General features: G+C 44.5%; 1 protein-coding gene across 5 annotated transcripts; it reads left to right on the top strand.

Annotated features, from left to right (window-relative positions):
- The first annotated feature begins 24 nt into the window (after window positions 1–24).
- On the top strand, window positions 25–23,453 carry LOC121714240 (chemokine-like protein TAFA-4). Of its 5 annotated transcripts, none has more exons than XM_042099527.1 (6): window positions 25–336; window positions 1,921–2,002; window positions 2,890–3,002; window positions 11,850–12,005; window positions 14,526–14,650; window positions 22,884–23,453. In XM_042099527.1, the coding sequence occupies exons 3-6, from the start codon at window positions 2,900–2,902 to the stop codon at window positions 22,893–22,895; spliced, it is 396 nt and encodes a 131-aa protein (XP_041955461.1). In that variant the 5' UTR covers window positions 25–336; window positions 1,921–2,002; window positions 2,890–2,899; the 3' UTR covers window positions 22,896–23,453. The 5 variants fall into 5 exon arrangements, with proteins under 5 accessions (XP_041955461.1, XP_041955459.1, XP_041955458.1 ...); XM_042099525.1 differs by having other exon boundaries at window positions 2,874–3,002; XM_042099524.1 differs by having other exon boundaries at window positions 2,871–3,002.
- Window positions 23,454–23,915: the final 462 nt, after the last annotated feature.

The following is a 23,915-nucleotide window of genomic DNA, read 5'->3' as shown; positions in this document are numbered from 1 at the left end:
ACGTGACTGGTGTCATCAGGAACACTGCAAACCCGCGGCTAAACACTCAGGGAAGTTTTGCAGCCGAAACATTCGCCCGGTAGACTATTGATTAAGTAGCTTGACCTCTCGCTGAAACGGTGTCCGCGCTACGGTGCCATCTCGTCTGAAACGGTAACACATTTTCCCGGAATATTGACAACTTCTTTTCTACAATTTATAGTTTGAAAGCAAGACATAATCGAAATTGCTTTTTATTTTAATCTGGTATACTGTGAGACCATTTGAAATCGTAAGTTAAACAAACAACTGTGACCCAAAGAAGACGCTGCATTGCTTTCGTGATTCATAACAGAGGTAGGTGTTAAGTTTGACATTAAGTTTAAGCTCTTCAGACCGTTATAAAGCAACTAGAGCACACGAACATCAACGAAGATTATGCGCCGATGCCTGTTGTTATTTAATGTGCATTCATGAGCTGCAAAATTGATCAGGTCAACTTTAAAATGTATGTTGTGACACTGAATTATAGTGTTCTCATATCTTATAGCCTATGTTTGACTTTTCCAAAACATTTCATAGCATGCATGTAGGGATTTAAAGTGTGTCTTACTGAAGTGAAGTGTAGCCTACAGTGTGCTGTGCTGCCTGTGCACATTCATTTCAAAAAAAATTTGTTATAGGCCCACACTCGTTTTAAAATATTGTATTAGGCTACAAGATGCATAGATTGGTTATTTTATTTTAATGTTTGTGTTTGTTATTCCTTAAATGTTATAGGCTACAGGGTTTAGTTTGGGTATATCACACACTGGAATCTAACAGACTAAGGACAAAGTAGCATCAATATTCTGGTCTTTGTAAAATATGGACTTTTAATTCTTAAAATAATATATTATTTCAGTATGTTATCCATCTGATTTTTGGACTATTCCGTTATTGGCCTGTAGCATTACTCTTAAAGTGTCCCTGTGATGCTCTTCACACAAGATCATTTCTGCATTTCTGCATAAGCATGATCTGCACCTGGACCTTGTCAAGGAACAGATGGTTAGAAATAAAACCAGTCGATCCTCCTGATGTCTGAGCAGAGAGGAGCATCTGCAACTCTGTGCCTGTTGGAGATGTGGGAGTGTGATCACCTATTGTCCTGTGTGTTGGAGATGTGGTAGTGTGGTCACCTTGTCCTGTGTGTTGGAGATGTGGGAGTGTGATCACCTATTGTCCTGTGTGTCGGTTGTTCAAATGAAGGGGAACAGAAGGCCAGCCTTGTCCTGATTTCTCTGTAGGAATTAAGCACCAGTGTGTTTAGATCCCAGCGATGTTGTGTGAGTCCTGTGGTTTAGCGTTGGTGTGGTTTAGCAGTGGTGTGGTTTAGCGGTGGTGTGGTTTAGCAGTGGTGTGGTTTAGCGGTGGGTTGAATGGCTGCTTGAGAGGTCAGCTGTAGTTCATTTTTCCTTCCTACCACATGTGTCAATGGGTCATCTAAACTGATGCTTTACATGTATTTATCTTTAATATCTCTTCACAAGCATTTTCCTAAAAGTATCATGATCATAATAACAAGCATTTTCCTAAAAGTATCATGATGATAATAATAACAACATCTATTGTTGTTTCTATTTCTGCTGTTGTTTCCTTTTTTCCTTTCTTTCAAAAAGTGATTCATTTCAGCCAGTGGGTTTAATAAAGTGATTCATTTCAGCCAGTGTTCAGCCAGTGGGTTTAATTAAGTGATTCATTTCAGCCAGTGGGTTTAATTAAGTGATTCATTTCAGCCACTTAGGATCAGATATGTTTAAAGGGAATGCTACGTTTGTGTAATTACATACACCATGTTAACTGTTTGATCTTCTGAGAGCACCGATGTCCGACCCCTCTGTGTCGTTTATACCACTCCGGCTTGTGTTCCGTAATCTGTGGTGGTCTTGTCCTCCCCAGGGTCTTCCTCTGAGTTGCCATGGTGACCTCACCTAGAAGCAGCCAAGCCTCACTGGATTTGGACGGGTCATAGATAAAACAGGTCAGGGACGGTTGGAATACTAGCAAACCCCTGAGACCCATTTATGGTGACTTTAATTATGACTGAACCACAGTAAAAAACAGACTATGCACGCAATCCCAACCATTCCCTATTTAAAGCATCATGATGGAGAATTTGACATCTATGCCATTGGGCATCAACATTCTGTGCCATATAAGACGGTACTACTCATTCTAAAACAGACTCAAATAATCATGATCCTACCTGATCAACAATGTTAGACTACATAGTGTAATATCAAGCGTTCTGGGAATGTTTAGGCAATGTCAAAGACTTCATTCTACGTATTATAAGTCTGTGTAACAACAGAATGAATTTGCAAATGAGGCAAAAGAGCTGTGTTGTGTCTCTTATAAAGTAACATGTCATTAGACAGTGTGCACATTTTGGACTGCTTCTTATTTGTGTTACATATGCAGTCTTGTAAACAAACTAAGTTGGGTGTATAGTCCTGCTTTGTTAAACTTCTGAGCCCCTTTTGAAGATGAATGTGGCATGTTCTACTGTATTCCCCATGATCTCCTATGAACTGGCCTCACTCTCCCTGGTGTTCTACTGTATTCTCCATGATCTATGAACTGGCCTCACTCTCCCTGGTGTTCTACTGTATTCTCCATGATCTATGAACTGGCCTCACTCTCCCTGGTGTTCTACTGTATTCTCCATGATCTATGAACTGGCCTCACTCTCCCTGGTGTTCTACTGTATTCTCCATGATCTATGAACTGGCCTCACTCTCCCTGGTGTTCTACTGTATTCTCCATGATCTATGAACTGGCCTCACTCTCCCTGGTGTTCTACTGTATTCTCCATGATCTATGAACTGGCCTCACTCTCCCTGGTCCAGCAGGCAGGATGAAGACGAGGCTGCTGGGGATGAAGACGAGGCTGCTGGGGGCGGGCCTGCTGCTCACCTGTTCTCTGGTCCTCTTCGCTACGCCAGTGTCCACCGGCAACCGCAGTGCCGTGGGAGCATCAGGTGAGCCCCGTGCAGCCGAGCCACACCAGTCAACCCCCTCTGGCCTCGTTAGACTGGGCGGCCTCTAAAGAGCTAAAGCATACGCCCCCGGGGGACAGAGGAATCAGACGAAGGGTCATTAGGGCCAAATGAGCGTTTGTGGCTCTTAACATGAGAAACACTATTAGGTTAGCAATGGGTAGCACTTAAAGCATTAACTACTGGCCAATACAGGAAATGTGTATATACAGGAAGTAACACACACCTAAACACTATTAACAAAGTGCTGACCTCTGGTGATGAGAAACAAGAAGAAAATGTTGCACACTCCAAATTTGTATTGGTTACGAATACATCAGGAAATGAATGCATCAGGAGAGGCATCAAAGCTTCTTCAAATCAAATAATAATGTTATGAACTGGTAGAACAGGATTTGGACTTTGGAAACCTAAAGCTTCTTCAAATCAAATAATAATGTTATGAACTGGTAGAACAGGATTTGGGAACGACCTTGAGGAGGGCAAAGTCAGAGGCACCAACAAGGAGGAAGTGAGTGCTGAGAGAGTGTGAGAGAGAGAGAGAGTGTGTCTCAGAGCACCAGAGAGGAAGTATAAAAAGAAGACTTTGGAAGAGCTTCCAGCCTTGTGGAGACTCTGGCTATATGTGTTTTAGAGGCGTAGTGGAAGTCTGCGTGTCCCTGCATGGCCCTCTGGGACCTTTGCGTGTTTCCAGGAAAAAAACATGTTTGTCCTTGCAACGAGGACTGTTTCTTCTCAACCAGTTTCCTGGGGAACTTTGCAAATGGACCCGGATGGATCATTATTGTTTTTCAGTGAAGTTGATGGAAAGAATTTAGAGAATTAATCATTTAAAAAGCATTAAGAAAATTGTGTGAACTTTGAATGCGGAAAGATGTGAAATCATGAAATATTTTTAAGGTTAAAAATGAAAGTAAAACGTAGTTCAATATCAAAGAAGATTTTCAAAGTCTCTGCTGCTCATGGTGGTTTAGAAACTAAATTAAACTAAACATTAAAAATGAATATCTATTGAAACATTAAAAATGAATATCTAGTGAAATATTAAAAATGAATATCTATTGAAGCATTAAAAATGAATATGTATCTCAGCATGCACACGGATGACTATGATCCCAAGTGTAACCTTTAGAACCAAGATTTCTCTTGAGTTTAAAGTGTTTGTATTAAGCATCTGTATTGATTTGAGTTTTTAGTTTTTTTGGACGTGGTCGTGGGGTCACCTCTACAAATGCAGTAATTTGCACTGTGCATAAACATAATGCATAATGATCCTCAGGTGCATAAACAAAATGCATAATGATCCTCAGGTGAATGGCCGTGTATTGTCTCTAAAAGTAAGTATTCCAACTTTGGAAACCTAAATATTCTTATTTGGAAACATTTTGTTAGTGGCTAAAAATGGACAATGTTGATCAAGAAACATGTTGACAAGTACATGATTTTTTTGGTGTTGAAGTGGTATTAGTTGCATCTGTTGTTCCTGCGTGAGCTCAGGGTCGGGTTACCATTACAGAAGTGGAGGGTCAAATGAGAGGATGGGAATGCTGCTGTGCTGTGCTGTGCTGTGCTGTGCTGTCTAAATTCCAGCGTGTACCCTGCTGACGAGAAGCCGTCTAATAGTGCACTGGATCATCATATTAGGATGATGTGTCTGCCAGGAAATGCATGCTTATTTGCCTATTATTTGCCTACAGAGCTAGTGCGGAGCGTGAGCAAGCGAGGAGCGGGATATTCACACCGCTCAGCTCCGCACTAGCTCTGTTTGCTTATAACAAGACATGTTTGCACTTGATTTAAGACTTGATTTTTTTGACCTTGTGAAAATCTTCTTGTTCTATTGGCAAATCTTGCAAGTGAAAGTTTCTTGTTTTGTGGAAATACAAAAAAATAAATAAGCAAAATTACCAGGATCTGGAAGATTTTCAGTTTGGTTCCTAAACAAGACTAAGACCTGCTAATTCTACTTTCATGTTAATTGGAGTTTCATTGACTCCTAAAGTAATGAAAGCCATACGGAGGGTGCCCACAGGTCATGATTCCCATAGAGGGTCTGTGTCTCACCCAGTAGGGAGTCATTCCAGGCAGCTTTGCATATACCAATTAGCCACAGCTAGTGTCATCAAAGAAGCTCTGCATGTGCTGTAAGGCAGTCTTTCCCCATGTGACCTTACCGATCCACTAGGCTATTTATTTATTCATTTGATTTGTTAGGGACCATGTACAATTTTTAACATAAATTTTGCCGTTTGATGCATTGTACCAGACTTGAACGTGAACGCGTAAAAGTAAGGGCCAGGGGAAGGGGTAAGAGAGAGAAATGGGATTCAGCCTTAGATTAATTTACATCTGCAGCCTGCTCTGCTGTGATTTTCACTTGCCTCAGAATCCTTCATTTAAACAGCTAGGACCGGAGGGGCTCTCAAGCACTTGAGTGGCAGTGAAGGCTAAGGTTCTTGTACACTGCCCCGACACACACCAACAGTTGGGTCACTGTGCACTGTCTGTTGGTTTTTGTTGATGAATTGTTTGAATTTGACAAGTTTGACAAGAATGTTGGGGTTTGTTGGCCATTGTCTGGGCAGTCTGTACCAAAGATTCTAGAACAGAGCTCGAGAATCTTTGGTATAAGTAAGTATAGTATTACCCAGGGGGCAAAGGGGGTTTAGCGGAGTTTTGCATAGTCTAGTTACAGTAGAACCTGAATAACAACATTATAAATATAAGTATATATAGTATAAGTATATCTTTTGATCCCGTGAGGGAAATTTGGTCTCTGCATTTATCCCAATCTGTGAATTAGTGAAACACACTCAGCACACAGTGTACACACAGTGAGGTGAAGCACACACTAATCCTGGCGCAGTGAACTGCCTGCAACAACAGCGGCGCTCGGGGAGCAGTGAGGGGTTAGGTGCCTTTGTTTAAGGGCACTTCAGCCGTGCCTACTGGTCGGGGTTCGAACCGGCAACCCTCCGGTTACAAGTCCGAAGTGCTAACCAGTAGGCCACGGCAACCCTCCGGTTACAAGTCCGAAGTGCTAACCAGTAGGCCACGGCAACCCTCCGGTTACAAGTCCGAAGTGCTAACCAGTAGGCCACGGCAACCCTCCGGTTACAAGTCCGAAGTGCTAACCAGTAGGCCACGGCAACCCTCCGGTTACAAGTCCGAAGTGCTAACCAGTGGGCCACGGCTGCCCCCAACACCTTTAGAATGTTGGGGTTTGTACACCTTTAGAATGTTGGGGTTTGTACACCTTTAGAATGTTGGGGTTTGTACACCTTTAGAATGTTGGGGTTTGTACACCTTTAGAATGTTGGGGTTTGTACACCTTTAGAATGTTGGGGTTTGTACACCTTTAGAATGTTGGGGTTTGTCGGCCATTGTCTGGGCAGTGTGCAAGCACCTCTATGATACGTGGGGCTGAATGTGGGTCTATGGGGCTAAGCAGATGCTGTAGCCTATTCTGTAGTGTGTCTTTAAGCCACATGGTGGCTCTCTCACCCCAGTTATCACATGACTGACCAGCACAAGAACAAGAGGACACATTTGGTCATCATTTGTTAGTCTTCAGTTTGATGCCATACCAACAACATTCCCTTAATGTTTCTAAAAACTACTACTTTGTTTCAAATAATTGTATTGCAAAGCAAAGTTAGCGTTGTATTGGATCCACTACATTTGGGTGCATGTCAATTATTTCTTGGAAGCCTGACATACCAGCTGTAATGACGGTATAGCTAACTATAGTGGCCTATGGACTGCTCTTAATGACAGTATAGCTCATTATATTGTCCTATGTACTGCTCTGTAATCACATAGCTCACTATAGTGGCCTATGGACTGCTCTTAATGACCGTATAGCTCACTATGCTGGCCTATGGACTGCTCTTAATGACATAGCTCACTATATTGTCCTATGGACTGCTCTATAATCACATAGCTCACTATAGTGGCCTATGGACTGCTCTTAATGACAGTATAGCTCATTATTAATGAGTGTTTTTCATTTAAAGGTTCGACTTAATGCTTATTCAGTAGACCGTTTAGTGTTCTCCACAATTCCAGACTTTCATATCACATGCTTGTATACATGGAAAGCAAAACAAGCTATAGTGTAAGGGCCAGGGGAAGGGGTAAGAGAGAGAAATGGGATTCAGCCTTAGATTAATTTACATCTGCAGCCTGCTCTGCTGTGATTTTCACTTGCCTCAGAATCCTTCATTTAAACAGCTAGGACCGGAGGGGCTCTCAAGCACTTGAGTGGCAGTGAAGGCTAAGGTTCTTGTACACTGCCCCGACACACACCAACAGTTGGGTCACTGTGCACTGTCTGTTGGTTTTTGTTGATGAATTGTTTGAATTTGACAAGTTTGACAAGAATGTTGGGGTTTGTTGGCCATTGTCTGGGCAGTCTGTACCAAAGATTCTAGAACAGAGCTCGAGAATCTTTGGTATAAGTAAGTATAGTATTACCCAGGGGGCAAAGGGGGTTTAGCGGAGTTTTGCATAGTCTAGTTACAGTAGAACCTGAATAACAACATTATAAATATAAGTATATATAGTATAAGTATATCTTTTGATCCCGTGAGGGAAATTTGGTCTCTGCATTTATCCCAATCTGTGAATTAGTGAAACACACTCAGCACACAGTGTACACACAGTGAGGTGAAGCACACACTAATCCTGGCGCAGTGAACTGCCTGCAACAACAGCGGCGCTCGGGGAGCAGTGAGGGGTTAGGTGCCTTTGTTTAAGGGCACTTCAGCCGTGCCTACTGGTCGGGGTTCGAACCGGCAACCCTCCGGTTACAAGTCCGAAGTGCTAACCAGTAGGCCACGGCAACCCTCCGGTTACAAGTCCGAAGTGCTAACCAGTAGGCCACGGCAACCCTCCGGTTACAAGTCCGAAGTGCTAACCAGTGGGCCACGGCTGCCCCCAACACCTTTAGAATGTTGGGGTTTGTACACCTTTAGAATGTTGGGGTTTGTACACCTTTAGAATGTTGGGGTTTGTACACCTTTAGAATGTTGGGGTTTGTACACCTTTAGAATGTTGGGGTTTGTACACCTTTAGAATGTTGGGGTTTGTCGGCCATTGTCTGGGCAGTGTGCAAGCACCTCTATGATACGTGGGGCTGAATGTGGGTCTATGGGGCTAAGCAGATGCTGTAGCCTATTCTGTAGTGTGTCTTTAAGCCACATGGTGGCTCTCTCACCCCAGTTATCACATGACTGACCAGCACAAGAACAAGAGGACACATTTGGTCATCATTTGTTAGTCTTCAGTTTGATGCCATACCAACAACATTCCCTTAATGTTTCTAAAAACTACTACTTTGTTTCAAATAATTGTATTGCAAAGCAAAGTTAGCGTTGTATTGGATCCACTACATTTGGGTGCATGTCAATTATTTCTTGGAAGCCTGACATACCAGCTGTAATGACGGTATAGCTAACTATAGTGGCCTATGGACTGCTCTTAATGACAGTATAGCTCATTATATTGTCCTATGTACTGCTCTGTAATCACATAGCTCACTATAGTGGCCTATGGACTGCTCTTAATGACCGTATAGCTCACTATGCTGGCCTATGGACTGCTCTTAATGACATAGCTCACTATATTGTCCTATGGACTGCTCTATAATCACATAGCTCACTATAGTGGCCTATGGACTGCTCTTAATGACAGTATAGCTCATTATTAATGAGTGTTTTTCATTTAAAGGTTCGACTTAATGCTTATTCAGTAGACCGTTTAGTGTTCTCCACAATTCCAGACTTTCATATCACATGCTTGTATACATGGAAAGCAAAACAAGCTATAGTGACATATGTCTCTGTCGGGACGATTGAAACAAGTATTTCAATCGTCCCGGCAGGCTGTAACCATGTATTTTAAGTAAATGCACAAATATCTGTGTTTAAACAGTCATTTATGGAGGTAAGGCATGGAAAAACAGTTTTAGGAAGATGAAAATATATTTGGCCGACCAGGTAGGGGGTCGAGTTTTCCCATGTTATCCATGGAGACTGACGGCCTGTGAGTTGGTAAGGGTACTTATTTGGATGTGCCGTGGCCTAACCCAGGGATTCCCAAACTTTTCCACGACAAGGTCCCCCAAATACAACTAGGTTCTGGCCAAGGACCCCCGTGATGTGTTATTAAACCCATCGACAACACTACGGCAAATGTAAAAATACATTAAGCTAATCCTAATAATTATTTTAGCCACAAACACTTTGCGATGGAGCATACAGTGTGTAGAAATTGCATTTGGGGCTTTCTGCTGTATGAGAGCCATCACTCTACTATTATTCCCAGTCATTATCATGGGAAATATAATGTTTAGATATGCGTCACATTATTATAATGCCATTGTATAACAACCCTCATAGTAATAATAATAATAATAATGCATCTTATTAATGGGCGCCTTTCTGAACACTCAAGGTCACCTTACAAAATCAACAATAAAACATTCAATCCATTAAACAAGCAATCAGAGAAAACAAGCAATAAAATAACAAGATAATACTATTAATAAAAAAGAGCAAAATAAAGAAAGAAAGAAAAAATTAAAGAGAGTAGGCCTGTCTGAAAAGAGGAGTTTCTAGGTGAGATGTGAAAGTGGTTATGGACGTGGAGTTTCTAGGTGAGATGTGAAAGTGGTTATGGACGTGGAGTTTCTAGGTGAGATGTGAAAGTGGTTATGGACGTGGAGTTTCTAGGTGAGATGTGAAAGTGGTTATGGACGTGGAGTTTCTAGGTGAGATGTGAAAGTGGTTATGGACGTGGAGTTTCTAGGTGAGATGTGAAAGTGGTTATGGACGTGGAGTTTCTAGGTGAGATGTGAAAGTGGTTATGGACGTGGAGTTTCTAGGTGAGATGTGAAAGTGGTTATGGACGTGGAGTTTCTAGGTGAGATGTGAAAGTGGTTATGGACGTGGAGTGTTGAATGTAGTGGGGCACAGAGTTCCAGAGGTGGGGGGGCTGAGTGACTGAAAGCTCTAGACCCCATGGTAACCAGACGAGCAGGTGGGAGGATGAGCTGGATGGAGGAAGAAGATCTGAGAGAACGGATGGGTGTCTTGATATGGAGGAGCTCAGTAAGATACTGAGGAGCAAGATTGTTAATAGCTTTAAATGTAAGGAGGAGGATCTTGTAAATTATGCGGTATTTGAAGGGGAGCCAATGAAGTTGCTGCAGGACAGGTGTTATGTGACTGATGGAGGGGGTTCTGGAAATGATGCGGGCAGCAGAGTTTTGGACCAGTTGTAGTTTATGGATAGATTTGTCAGGTAAACCATAGAGGAGAGAGTTGCAGTAGTCTAGGCGGGAGGTGACCAGGGTGTGAACCAGAATTTCAGCACTGTTGGGGGAGAGAGATGGGTGCAAGCGAGAGATATTACGTAGATGGAAATATGCCGACCGAGTGATGTCATTGATGTGGGGACTGGAATGACAAAGTGCTATCTAGGATGACACCCAGACTCTTAACCTGGGGGGAGGGGGACACAGATGAATTGTAGATGGAGATGGAGAAGTCATTTATTTTAGAGAGGATGGATTTGGTGCCAATAAGGAGGAGTTCAGTTTTGTCACTGTTGAGCTTGAGAAAGTTTAGGGAAAACCAGGATCTAATTTCCTGAAGACAGTTGGATAGAGAGATGGGAGGGAGGGATGTGGTAGGTTTAGTGGATAGGTAGAGCTGGGTGTCATCTGCATAGCAATGGAACTGAATGTTATGTTTACGGAAAATATGGCCAAGAGGGAGAAGGTAGATAAGGAACAGAAGGGGTCCAAGGACAGAACCTTGGGAAACACCAGAGGAGAGGGGGGAAGAGTGGGATCTGAAAGTTTTGATTTGGACAAACTGAGTACGGCCAGAAAGATATGATTTAAACCAGTGCAGGGGTGTATCAGATAATCCAAGGGAGGCTAGTCGTTCGATGAGAATGGTGTGGGAAATGGTGTCAAAAGCCGCACTCAGGTCCAGGAGGATGAGAATAGTTAAGAGTCCAGAGTCCGCAGCCGTGAGGAGGTCATTGGTTATCTTAACAAGAGCTGTTTCAGTGCTATGGAGGGGACGGAAACCTGATTGGAACTGGAACAAGGCACCTACAGTGTAGCCCCTCACTGCTCCCCGAGCATAGAGACTATTGTGGGAGAGGTGGTCATGAATCTGAGAAGCAGCTGTTTTTTCCAGGATTTTTGAAAGGAAGGGGAGGTTGGAAATTGGGCGGAGATTGTTGAAGTTGCTGGGGTCAGCTCCAGGTTTCTTGAGAATGGGGGTTATTGCAGCTGATTTGAGGGGTGACGGAACAATACCAGAGATATAGTATATTTTAAATGTTTCAAATGTATTTATTTGTTGCTTTTATTTTTTCCTCCAACTTGCTGAGGCCCCCCTGGCACCCCCTCGCGGCCCCCACTTTGAAAACCACTGGACTAACCCACGTAAAAACCTAGTGAAACAACATTTTCAACAATAGAAACATGATATGAATGGGAAAGCTTATTGTTCTAGCTATAAAAATGCCAGAATCATCCACAGGGCATGATATTTCAAAAAACGCTTCATAAACGCTTCACGGTGATGGCAATGAGTTGTTAATAGACATGCACGAAGACGTATAGCCCTAAAATAACACCTTTTGGGAGTACCATTCATGATATGTAGTACAATTTTGAAGTTATGGGAAGTTTATTTGGCTTGTGTGTGCGTATATGTGTGTCTGAATATGTGTGTGTGTGTGTGTGCGTGCGTGTGACCGTGCATGTATGTGTGTCTGAATGTGTGTGTGTGTGTGTGTGTGTGTCAGGTCTGTCCCAGGTGAAACCCGGGACCTGTGAGGTGGTGGCCGCCCACCGCTGCTGCAACAGGAACAAGATGGAGGAACGCTCGCAGACGGTCAAGTGCTCCTGCCTACCTGGCCACGTGGCAGGGACCACACTCGCCCAGCCCTCCTGCGTGGAAGGTACCTACTGGGAGTTTAGTCCCTTATCTCATCTGGTCTTATCTCATCTGGTCTTATCTCATCTGATCTGATCTTATCGCATCTGGTCTTATCTCATCTGATCTCATCTGATCTGATCTCATCTGATCTGATCTTATCTCATCTTATCTGATTGCCTCTGAACTCCTATTCCTCACTCATCTGTAATAATATCAACATTGACGGAGGTAAATCACGTTATCTATTTACAACATTGACGGAGGTAAATCACCTTATCTATTTACAACATTGACGGAGGTAAATCACGTTATCTATTTACATGGACAGATAGGGATTTGGAAATCAATGCTTCAAGAGGAAGAGTTCTTTAGTTTTAGTTTAATAGATTATTCAGTTTTTGTCTACTTGACTGGCTCCTGTCAGAAATGTCCAGGAGGGGGCAGGATTGCCCCACAAGTTAGAGCATGCATTCAAATGAATCCATGGTTTATCTTGCAAAGAAATATTTTTCTCTCAGTGTTTTGCAATTAGTTAGAATATGGATTTTGATTATATAATAATGTATATACTGTATCTGAATATGGATTTTGATTATATAATCATGTATATAGTGTATCTGAATATTGAGTGTTTGGCGCGTTTGGCGGTGAACAGCCATCCACATCCCAGTGTTCCAAAATGGCCAGGCTGACTTGAAACAGCAGTGTTGTTGTTGTGTGACTTCAGTCATCTTTTCTCCCATATTCTGTTTGTTTTCTCCGCTCTCCCTGGAGCTCACGTGCTGTCCACGGCTGCCAGAAGAGAGCTTGCGTCACTCACTCCAGAAAGAATTTGTTGGGCACTATCTCTGCCTCGTTCACAACCTGCTAGGGAACAACTCTGACACGGCTTTGTACCTCAGAGTGCATTGTTGAACTTCAGCAGGACTCTCCCACATGCACGAGGCTTTTCCCCGACTGGTCGTCTTGTCCGTTGCGCCTCTCAACATGCATTTGTGTCACTCTCGTCATCGGGCTACATCAGTCCCCACTCCTCTCCAAGGTCCAGTAGCCTTAATGGACTGTACTTGATGGAAGCACTGCGACTCTACTTTGTAGAAGATATTGACTATTCATGACCATTTCAGCAGTGTGTGTGTGTGTGTGTGTGTGTGTTTCTTCATCATCTCTTTAATGTGCACTGTAATGGAGATTTGCACTGCTGCTCTTGCCACCCGTGTGCCTGTGACGGTTAGTTTGGTTCTCTTGGAGCATTCCGTTTCATCCTCTTAGTCAAGCTGCTCTAGATGGAGGAAGAGAAAGCAGCGGCCTCCGGACAGCCCCTCGGAGGCGGCGAGTTCAAGCCCCACTTCTCCACCACAGGCTCTGGTGCTCGCTACTCAGTGCCCCTCCCCTCCACTCCTCCCCTCCTCTCTCTCCTCTTCTCTCTCCTTTTCTCCTCCTCCCCTCCACTCCTCCTCTCCTCTCTCTCCTCTTCTCTCTCCTTTTCTCCTCCTCCTCTCCTCTCTCTCCTCTTCTCTCTCCTTTTCTCCTCCTCCTCTCCTCTCTCTCCTCTTCTCTCTCCTTTTCTCCTCCTCCCCTCCACTCCTCCTCTCCTCTCTCTCCTCTTCTCTCTCCTTTTCTCCTCCTCCCCTCCACTCCTCCTCTCCTCTCTCTCCTCTTCTCTCTCCTTTTCTCCTCCTCCCCTCCACTCCTCCCCTCCTCTCTCTCCTCTTCTCCTCCTCCCCTCCACTCCTCCTCTCCTCTCTCTCCTCTTCTCTCTCCTTTTCTCCTCCTCCCCTCCACTCCTCCTCTCCTCTCTCTCCTCTCCACTCCTCTCCTCTCTTTCCTCCACTCCTCCCCTCCACTCCCCTCCTCTCCTCTTCTCTCCCCTCCCCTCCTCTCCTCCCCTCCCTTCCTCTCCTCTTCTCTCCCCTCCACTCCTCTCCTCTCTCTCCCCTCCTCTCCCCTCTCCTCCTCTCCTCCACTCCTCTCTGCACGCGTGCCTTTTTTGTTTTTAGATGTAAGCATGTAAGCCTTCACGTGTGATTAGGTTGCGGCTAGTTGAGCGGAGCTCAGGACTACTGAGATGCCGGCCGTGGGGATTTGTCCGCCGGGCTGTTTGGCCGGTTTAGCCTGCCGTTTGGCGGGTCAGTACGCCTCTACAATGTTCTATTTCAGGGGGAAATGATTCTGCCCGTTACCATGACCCTGCGAGGCGTGTGCCCATGGACAGGGCAGGGGTCAGTGCCATAGATCTTCCAAGGAGTGGGGGTTGGAGTGGGGGGAGGAGTGGGGGGAGGAGTGGGTGGAGGACTGGGGGTTGGAGTGGGGGTTGGAGTGGGGGTTGGAGTGGGTGGAGGAGTGGGTGGAGGAGTGGGGGTTGGAGTGGGGGGAGGAGTGGGTGGAGGAGTGGGGGTTGGAGTGGGTGGAGGAGTGGGGGTTGGAGTGGTACAGGTCCAGTACGAGTGCGCTAGAGGCAGAGCCGGAAGGGGAGCGGGAGGGGGGGTGAGGGCAGTGGAGGCTAAACGTTTGACTGTGTTCCCCCGTGTCCCGTGTCTAGCCTCCATCGTGCGTCAGAAGTGGTGGTGCAAGATGAGACCCTGTCTGGATGGCGAGGAGTGTCGTGTGCTGCCCGATCTCACCGGCTGGTCCTGCATCTTTGGGAACAAGGTCAAAACCACCAAGGTGAGACACCCTCCCCTCCTGCCCCACCCCTTCTGCCCCACCCCACCCCTCCCCTCCTGCCTCCAACTCAGGGGCCTTTTAATTGGAACGAGGCAACAGTGTGGACACATTGTAATTATCTAGTGTGCATGGATGTGGATGTAGCATAAGGATTCCAATGCTAGCAAATGGGCACCACACAGTAGTTTGCAAGTTTTGGGGGCTTGGTTGTGTAAACAGCATCTCTGTTGAAGTTTAACGTATTATCTAACACAGTTGGACAATGCTGAAATGGCTGATTCCAGAGCGTATGGGAATCCTAGATAGCATTTCTAAGGCCTAGTCCACACGTACCAAACCGATCTTTTTTTCCTCCGTCTTCCCTGGAACTGTATCAAGAATATTTGCGTCCAAACGGATCCATCTCAACACGACCCAACACGTTACTTCATACCCCAGGCCTATAGGTGGCACTGTGTCTTTACAGAATTGTTTGTGTGGACTGATGGTGAACTGTCAACTGTAGCCAACTGTAAAACTAATAAACTTTATTTTACGGTTTGTGAAGGGTGCAGTCCCGTCCTTTATTTGGCTAATGCAGGTAGGCCTACTAATCACCTTTACTTTCTTTGGTTCTAGGATAGTCCGTGATTCACATTAGTTTTGGCTATCACCGCAATTAGGCTACTAAACGCAAGGCTTACCCAAGTTCTAGGCTATTCTGTCGCCACATTTATAATATTGCTATAAAACCTTCGTTAGTAACAGTCAATACTTTTGCCTGCATCAAATCGTGCATTCGCATTCAGTGTACTACCATCGGCTTAACGTGAGTTCTAAGCGTCTTTGTATGCTTATATCTGATTTCACTCGACTGTGAATGCATGTACAGTATATATGTTGTAAGACATGTAAAATAAATGAATGACACTGGCACTACGCACAAATTAATGTAGCCTAAACTTACACCGCACTTTCCTAATAACTTAAGTTCTCTCGCGTCACTGACAGTAGCTAGAATGCATAAAAAAACACCGGGAAAAACAGTGTTCAGTCCACCAAGTCATAAGCTATCGGCACTGCGCAGCACCAGTTGTGATATTTATCTTACGGAGTGTAATCGTAGGTAATGTCATGTATGATTACTAGTATTGTTAGGCAATACTATAAGTGCAAGTCCAGGGCAGCTGAGGTGTGGCGATGACATCATCGATACGCAAGCAGGATGTGCGGTTTCGCTGTCTAAACGAACTCAAACGGGCTACGGTTTCAGATTTCTCCACTCTGGGACCAGGTTTCAGAAAAGTGCGGTTTCGGGCAGTGCGTTTACAGGATTTGTTTGGACGCTCGGCCAAGACGAAGCAAAACCTCTGGTTTAACCTAAAAAGCGTCTCCGTGTGGACAGGCCCTAAGAGCATCTGTTTTACTAATAGGCATCACATGCACAGACACACACACACACACACACACACACACACGCTCGGCACTTAGCCTTGGAATTTCACAAAAGCAGAGTCTAGAGAGGAACTCAGGAGTGCAAATTGTTTCCCAGAATCCCTGGGGTTTCAGCAATCAGGTGCTAATCTGGTGCTAATCTGGGAGATTAGAGTTAGAGGTAATGCAAGTCCTACTGCAAAACCTGACTGGGAACTGAGATACATGCGAGTGGTTCCATAACTCTACACAAATCACAGAGCAATATTTCATTTTTTAATTAATGCATTTCCATGTGTGACTTCTATTTTAGGAATTGACACCTGAGTATTAGACTGCTATGAGTATTAGACTGCTATGAGCATTAGACTGCTATGAGCATGGACGAGGGACCTGAGTATTAGACTGCTATGAGCATGGACGAGGGATCTTGGGATCTCTTCCCTGTATGTGCTCCTCTATAGTTTAGCAGTTATATAGTTTAGCATTTATCTATATATTCAATCCTCTATAGTTTGCATTTATCTATATATTCAGTCCAATTATCACATATCAGCCCTCTTGCGCATTTGAGGTGTCGCTTAATATGTTTCATGTTCATAATGGTAAAAACAGGAATGTTTAAATAACCCTTAAGGATATATTGTGCAGTGTATTTATGAGAATACACACCCTTCTGTTTGCAATTGGTCTCCTGATGGTAATCAGTAGTAATGTTTAAAGGAAGTAATCTGTTTTAAAGTTTTACAAAAAGCGGTCAGATCTTGTGTAAAAACACTAGACCTGAAGAAGGAACCCATTGACTTCCTTGTTGAAGAAAGGAACCCTTTTTATTCTTTATGCACACATGGCTACTTCCATGTCTACCGACACCATCATAGAGGCGTATTAGGAATATGACCATAGGCTACTTGTGCACCATCATAAAGAGGCGTATTAGGAATATGACCATAGGCTACTTGTGCACCATCATAAAGAGGCGTATTAGGAATATGACCATAGGCTACTTGTGCACCATCATAAAGAGGCATATTAGGAATATGACCATAGGCTACTTGTGCTCGCACACTGCAAAGACACCATCATACAAATGGCTTCCTGTCATAATGGACATTATTTGAATAGGTCATTAGTCTGACCCTATGTGGCAGCTGCAGACGATGGCCTTTTTATCCTTCAGAAAGTGATGGCTGTTCAGGGAGCGCTGCTTTGATGGGACATGTGGAGAATGAGGGAGCGAGCGAATCTCTTACCGTGAGGTGTGTGTGTGTGAGGGAGCGAGCGCTCTCTTACCGTGAGGTGTGTGTGTGTGTGTGTGTGTGTGAGGGAGCGAGCGCTCTCTTACCGTGAGGTGTGTGTGTGTGTGTGTGTGTGTGTGTGTAAGGGAGCGAGCGCTCTCTTACCGTGAGGCCTGTCCACACATGTCAGAGGGAATCGCAACGCGGTGACAGGCAGCACAGTGACTGCTCCTGCAGGCCACAGAGCCCTGATCTCATGGATAGCCCAAGGTTGTGTGTGTGTGTGTGAGAGAGAGTGTGTGTGTGTGTGTGTGTGTGAGAGAGAGAGAGAGAGAGAGAGAGAGAGAGAGAGAGAGAGAGAGAAAGAGTGTGTGTGTGAGAAAATGTGTCTGTTGTGTGTGTGTGTGAGAGAGAGGGAGAAAGAGTGTGTGTGTGAGAGAGAGAGAGAGAGAAAGAGTTTGTGTGTGTGAGAGAGAGTGTGTGTGTTGTGTGTGAGAGAGAAAGTGTGTGTGTGTGTGTGTGAGAGAGAGAGAGTGTGTGTGTGTGTCTGTGTGTGTGTGTATGTGTGTGTGTATGTGTGTGTGTGTATGAGTGTGTGTATGAGTGTGTGTATGTTTCTTCTCAGACAACCTGGACAGAACTGCTTTGTCTCCATCGGCCCATGCAGCTGTACAGCGAGCTCATGCTAAGCAGATGCTATCTCTCACAGCACATTAACATCAGGGAGGAGGAGCAGGAGGGAGACGCACAAGAGACGACATCATCAGCGTCATCTGATTACAACAGCACTTTTCATTTAGGAGAACTGCTTCCTGTTGGAGTAGACTGTGTGAGTTAGAGCTGCTTCCTATTCCCTGCTGAAAAAAACAGCTAGAAACCAGCTTATAGCTGGATTTAGCTGGTCTTTGCTGGTTTTAGCTGGTCTTTTGCTGGTTTTCTTCCAGCCATTGCTGATCTTTGCTGGTGTAACTGGTTAGGCCACCAGCTGGATATGCTGGCGTGACCATCTGAGGAAGCTGGTCATGCTGTTGTGACCAGCCTGTCATGTGGGACACAGCTAGTGTAAGATGGTCATGCTGGTGACCAGCCTGTCAAGCTTAACATTGTTGGTGTAAGATGGTCATGCTGGTTTGGTAGAATGACCAACATCAGCTGGCATGGCCAGTAAAAACCAGCAATGTAGACCAGCAACACCAACTAAAATGACCAGCTTGAGGTGGTACGACAAGCAAAACCAGTTGAATAACCATTGTAAGCTGAGTAAACCAGCTGAAGGTATGTTTTCGCAAGAGTTCCCCTTCATATCCATCACGAGATGCTGCGTTGAAGTGTATCAGTCACGCTGAAGGAATCAAGAGGAAGTACGCAGGCACGTCACGTATAGAGCATCACAGTCCCGCCCACAGCCGATGCCGGAAGTAAGAATTCAATACAATTTCTCCATTGACAATTGGGGTATAAGCCATAAAAACGTAACTGCACATGGTAGACTTAAAACCAGCTACGGCTGTACTAAGCGATTGTATATGCTCATATAGACGCCAAAAGCTCATGGGGCACTAACCTTGTTTTGAGATAAATGTCTTTTAATTGCGATGTCTTGGATAAGTACTTCATTACTCACAATCCTGAACAATCCCACAATCCCACAGTGATGCCTCTGATTGGTGGAAAGGCCGTTATGGTCATAGTTTGAAACTTTCTCAGCAAAAATTATTGACAAAGATGGCATAGTCTTTTACTGCCTATGGCGAAAATCTTAATGTGATTAAAAACTTTCTTGACGAATATTGGTACTTGTATCAACAAAGATTGTGGTTTATACATCACACGAACTTAGTCAGGGCCAGTACCATATCAAATAGACCACTGTAAATGTTAGTTTAAACACTCAAACTTTTCAGGTAGCCGACAGGCTAATCTTTAGCATTTCCGACATTGTATGTCATTACATAATGCAGCTAACATTAGCCTACATGCTGCAACACAGGTATGAAATATATTATGTTTTAGTGAGTGTCCAAAGGGGTGAAAGCCATTTTAAATCAGGTCACATTATTGACTGTTGTGTGTCAGCTTGTGTGTTTTGTAAGGGCCAGCATGAGGGACAAGACCTACAAAGTTGTGGTGAGTTAAACAGGGAGGTTGGTAATGTTAATGCTGCTAGTTAACATTAACTAGGCTACTGTGGCCTTCATACTGTATGATTCATATCAATTATTAACCTAGGAATACTTCTTCGTGCATTTAATGAACATTTTGTGTAATAATTCACGGCAAATTATCCTGGACTTTGGACCCACAATGGCTGTTTTGGCAATTGCACTACTCCACTTGTACACTTGCACACTTTGCAACTTGTTGTTGTTGTCCTGTTGTCCTGAAAACACTTCTGAACACACTTCTGCTGCTCTTACATAACTTGCACCACTATGCCACTTGCTTACTTAGGTCAAACAGAACTACCTCAGCCATTTATTGGCCTGACTTTTATATTGACTGTCTATGCACAATTGCACAATTTCAACCCAATTTTGCTGCTCTTATTTCTTCATTGTATGTGCCTTCTTATTTACTTTTTATTGTTATGTTATTATGTTTGTCTGTGGACCTAATTGGTAAAATATGTCTTGTCTTCACCGTGGGATAGTGAGAAACGTAATTTCGATCTCTTTGTACAGTGTTTCCCACAGAATTAAATTATATTTGTGATGGTAGGTTTGCAGAATTAACTTCAATGTAAGTTTTTAACAAATTAGCACAGCGTGGTTATGATGCTAACCAGATTTAAGCACAATTTAGTACAATCTGGAAAATCATTGTGTGATGGTCAATGTTGATATTGTGGTGGGCCGCCACAAATAAGTCAATGTATGGGTAACACTGTTGTATGTCTGGGCATGTGAAGAAATTGACAATAAAGCAGACTTTGACTTTGACTTTGACGTTGACAAATTAATTAACTGAATATGGTGGTCCAAGAGCAGACCATGCACCAGTCCATGCATAGAATGACAGTCAGGTACGAAGCACTGCACCATGTTGCTAACGTTAACGTTAACCGCTTTCACACACACACGATATAAAATACACGATGATAAATATAAAATTCAATATCAAAACACTATTATTTACACGATTACTCCAGAAATAACTGCTATTAAAGGAATTATCCGGAGTAAAATGCACTTTAGATCAATTTACGGATGATTGGGAGTACATACGTTGAGTTGACATCAAAATCATGTCATTCGGATGTGTTTTGAGAAAGTTTGATTTTACCGTTTTTAGTCAAAACTCGTTAGCCTGAAAGTGACCAGGGCATGTCATTTCGCCGCTACAAAACGCTATTTTTATACCTCTTCTACAGTTCCAAACAACATTACACTTACGTGGTAGGGGAGGGTCCCTAAAGCCAAACCGAAGTATCCCGAGGTCTTTATGTGGTCGGATAGAGAGTCCAGAATGAATTTCATCAAGCCAGTACCTTTCTGGAAATGTTGCCATCTTTGCTGCCATCTTTAGGGGAAAGTCTGTTCACTATATAAAAATCACTGTTTGGAGGAAAGGGTTCACATGCTGTCGCCGGTTGGAAATTGTTCAAATGGCGCTCCGGTTCGTCCTTGCTTATATTATTCTGTGAGGCGCGGTGGTTTATGGGATGAGTAGTTCCTTCGCTCGGAAATGAAAATATGTACACAGTCTTGTACCTTTTTTTGGATTTTCTCTTCGTTTTTTCACTCGAAATTATATGTTGTATGCTTATGAGTTATGCCGTAGCTGGTTAGCCTAAGACATGCTGTAAAACTCTTTAGATACGGATTTTTCCAAAACGTCAATGGGAGAAATGAATGGGAATCTTACTTCCGGCGCCTAACCGCATTTCGGCTGTGGGCGGGACTGTGATGCTCTATACTTATAGGCTAGCCGGGGGGGCAGGTCTAGGGCGTGCCTGGAGCCAGGTGCAGCCAGGTTCCCACAGTCCTTCTGCAACTGTGCAGAAGGACTGTGGGAAGGACACAGAGGCTCAGTTAGCAAACGCTCTCTGGATCTGGTCATAGTTTGTCTTTTTGATCACCTCAAGACCTGATAGCCTGCTGTGTTCACAGAGTGCCTTTGGAGTATTCGTCTTCACAATACACTTTCAAACAGACATCAGAAAGATTCTTTAGTTTTTCTTTCTTCGATTTGTCCAATACCAATAGGAATGCTACATTGTGCATGAGCACATGACAACAGCTGAAACCAAAGCAATGGGCAGCCTGCTGGACTCGGGCGGTTTTCTCCACTCAGCAGAGCAAAGCAGTCTGTGGAGCTCCACTCTCTCTCTGTCTCGCTCACTTCAGCGGGATCGATGCTGCCAGACCAACCTTCACCTCCGAGCCCTGATGCCTCCTAAACGCCACGTGCTTCTGATTGCAAAGATTTTTCACAGCTCAAGGCAGTGAGGGGGTTAGGTGCCTTGCTCAAGGGCACTTCAGCTGTTCCCACTGGTCGGGGATCGAACCGGTAACAAGTCCGAAGCCCTAACCGGTAGGCCACGGTTGCCCCGTGTGTGTGTGTGTGTGTGTGTGGAGGGGTTCCTCTGGTGGTAGAGGCTGAGGAGACGCCGTCCTGCCTGCTCAGAGCTCTGGAATAGTAGCAGTGGAGGAGCTGAAACAGAGGAGCACTAGAGGAGCTCAGCCCTCACCTCCTCCTCACACATTCTACCTCTCCTCTCCTCCACCTCCCTCTCCTCCCCACTGCCCTCACCTCCTCCTCACACATTCTACCTCTCCTCCACCTCCCTCTCCTCCCCACTCTCTCTGTCTTTCTTTCCCTCCCTCTCCTTCTCTCAGCCATAGTCGCTCATTTATTTATACAAAAAATCTTTTGCTCTCTCTCTCTCGTCTGTTCACTCTCTCGCTCTGAGGGGAAGAGAGACACCTCATAATTACTCTGCTCTGAAGGTTATGGAGCTTGTCAGGATCTCCCCGCGGTGAGTGGGAGCTGAATGTGGCAGAGTAGTGGTGAGCGGGTCACTGCGATGCGACGAGGTGCCAGCCGGCCAAATGGGTCTCTAGCAAAGTTAAACTCCCCACATCTGTCTGGCACTTAACGCTGTCCTGTCCTCCTATGTCTCTCTCCTCCTCTCTCTGTCCTTCCTTTGTCCTCCTCTCTCTCTCTCTCTCTGTCCTATCTGTATTATCAGCTAATGGGTGATCTTGAGTCTTTTAATGGAACATGGGGGGTTGAGGGTTGTATTTGTGCACTGGATGAAGGAGGGGAATTACTGTTCAATTTTTAAGCCGTATGATGGGTGACTGATGGTTGGTCTGTCTCTCTGGTTGATTGTTTTCTTTTTTTTATTTTTTTTTTATTTCTGGTAATTTGTTTTTGAATATTTTGTGGATGTGAGTTTGGGTAGGGTGGGGGGGTGGAGGGAGGTTTTATTATGGGTTGGTTTTAATATTACCTGGTTTCATTTTTTGACTGTCAACAAAGGAACCTTTAAGTCAAAGTCTCTCTGTCCTCCTCTCTCTCCTCCTCTCTCTCTCTCCTCCTCTCTCTCTCTCCTCTCTCTCTCTCTCTCCTCTCCACAGGTGACGCGTTAACAGGAGTGGCGTGTGGCGTTAACAGGAGTGGCGTTAACAGGAGTGGCGGGGCGCTGAAGAGACACTGAGTTGGATGGACGTTCTGGACGCACAGTCGGCTTAGAAACACAAGGACACACAACACACTGGACCATGAGTCCATTACAGACGGTTAAACTCATCACAACACACTTATGAGGCCATTACAGACGGTTAAACTCATCACAACACACTGGACCATGAGGCCATTACAGACAGTTAAACTCGTCACAACACACTCCAATCAGTGAGGACATCTGAAAGCCATATGTGGGACTATGAGGTAATTTCCTGATGGCACTTATGACATCATGTTGACTCTTGCTGTTGAGAGCTTGTGTGACGAGCCTGAGGAACAGACGCAATGCCCTTTATTCAACAAAATCATCAGGAAACTGGACTGATATGTTTGCTAATATTGTAGCATTGTTGATTTGGGGTCAGAGTGGTGCAAATGAAGCCCATGAGCAATGGCACAGTGTCTGGTAAACGCTGTGTTACTAACGTCTCTAAATAAACAGGTCTTTTTTCAGTAGTAAATATGTAGACAAGTGGTATGCATTAAACTGCTTAATACATTCTGAAGATGGCTGCTCACAGCTGGGTTCTACCTCCCAGAGAATCTGTCATGCTGGTTCTTAAAAGCAGCAAAAGCGTTGTGTTGCCCAGTCAATTTATAGCTGGTTAGACAAATATGCACCCCACCCCCCCATCCCAAACAAAGACTTTTCATCTTGCTAGTTTTGACACACCACCTGCCAGGCTGTGGACGCTGCAAAACAAACACCGTGTTCAGCAGCAAAACAAGAAAACAAGGCCTGTTTGAAATGCTAATCACAGAGCAAGGAGAGGAGGAGGAGAGGAGGAGAGAGAAGGAGCGCAGAGGAGAGAGGAGGAGCGGGAGAGAACCAGGAGGGGCGGAGACGAGAAGCACTGTACACCACAGAAAGAGAGAGAGAGAGATGAGGGAAGAGAAAGAGTACAGAATTAGAGAAGACAGAA

Source organism: Alosa sapidissima, chromosome 7 (assembly GCF_018492685.1).
Source record: "Alosa sapidissima isolate fAloSap1 chromosome 7, fAloSap1.pri, whole genome shotgun sequence".
Lineage (NCBI taxonomy): Eukaryota > Metazoa > Chordata > Actinopteri > Clupeiformes > Clupeidae > Alosa > Alosa sapidissima.
Note: the sequence above shows the minus strand (reverse complement) of the source record. Positions and strands in the feature narration are given on the sequence as shown.

Excerpts from the sequence above, each read along its gene's own strand:
- LOC121714240 (XM_042099523.1), top strand. The coding sequence starts at position 11,723 with ATGGGAAGTTTATTTGGCTTGTGTGTGCGTATATGTGTGTCTGAATAT. Across the intron at positions 12,006-14,525 it reads CCAGCCCTCCTGCGTGGAAG|CCTCCATCGTGCGTCAGAAG; the intron begins GTACCTACTGGG and ends TCCCGTGTCTAG.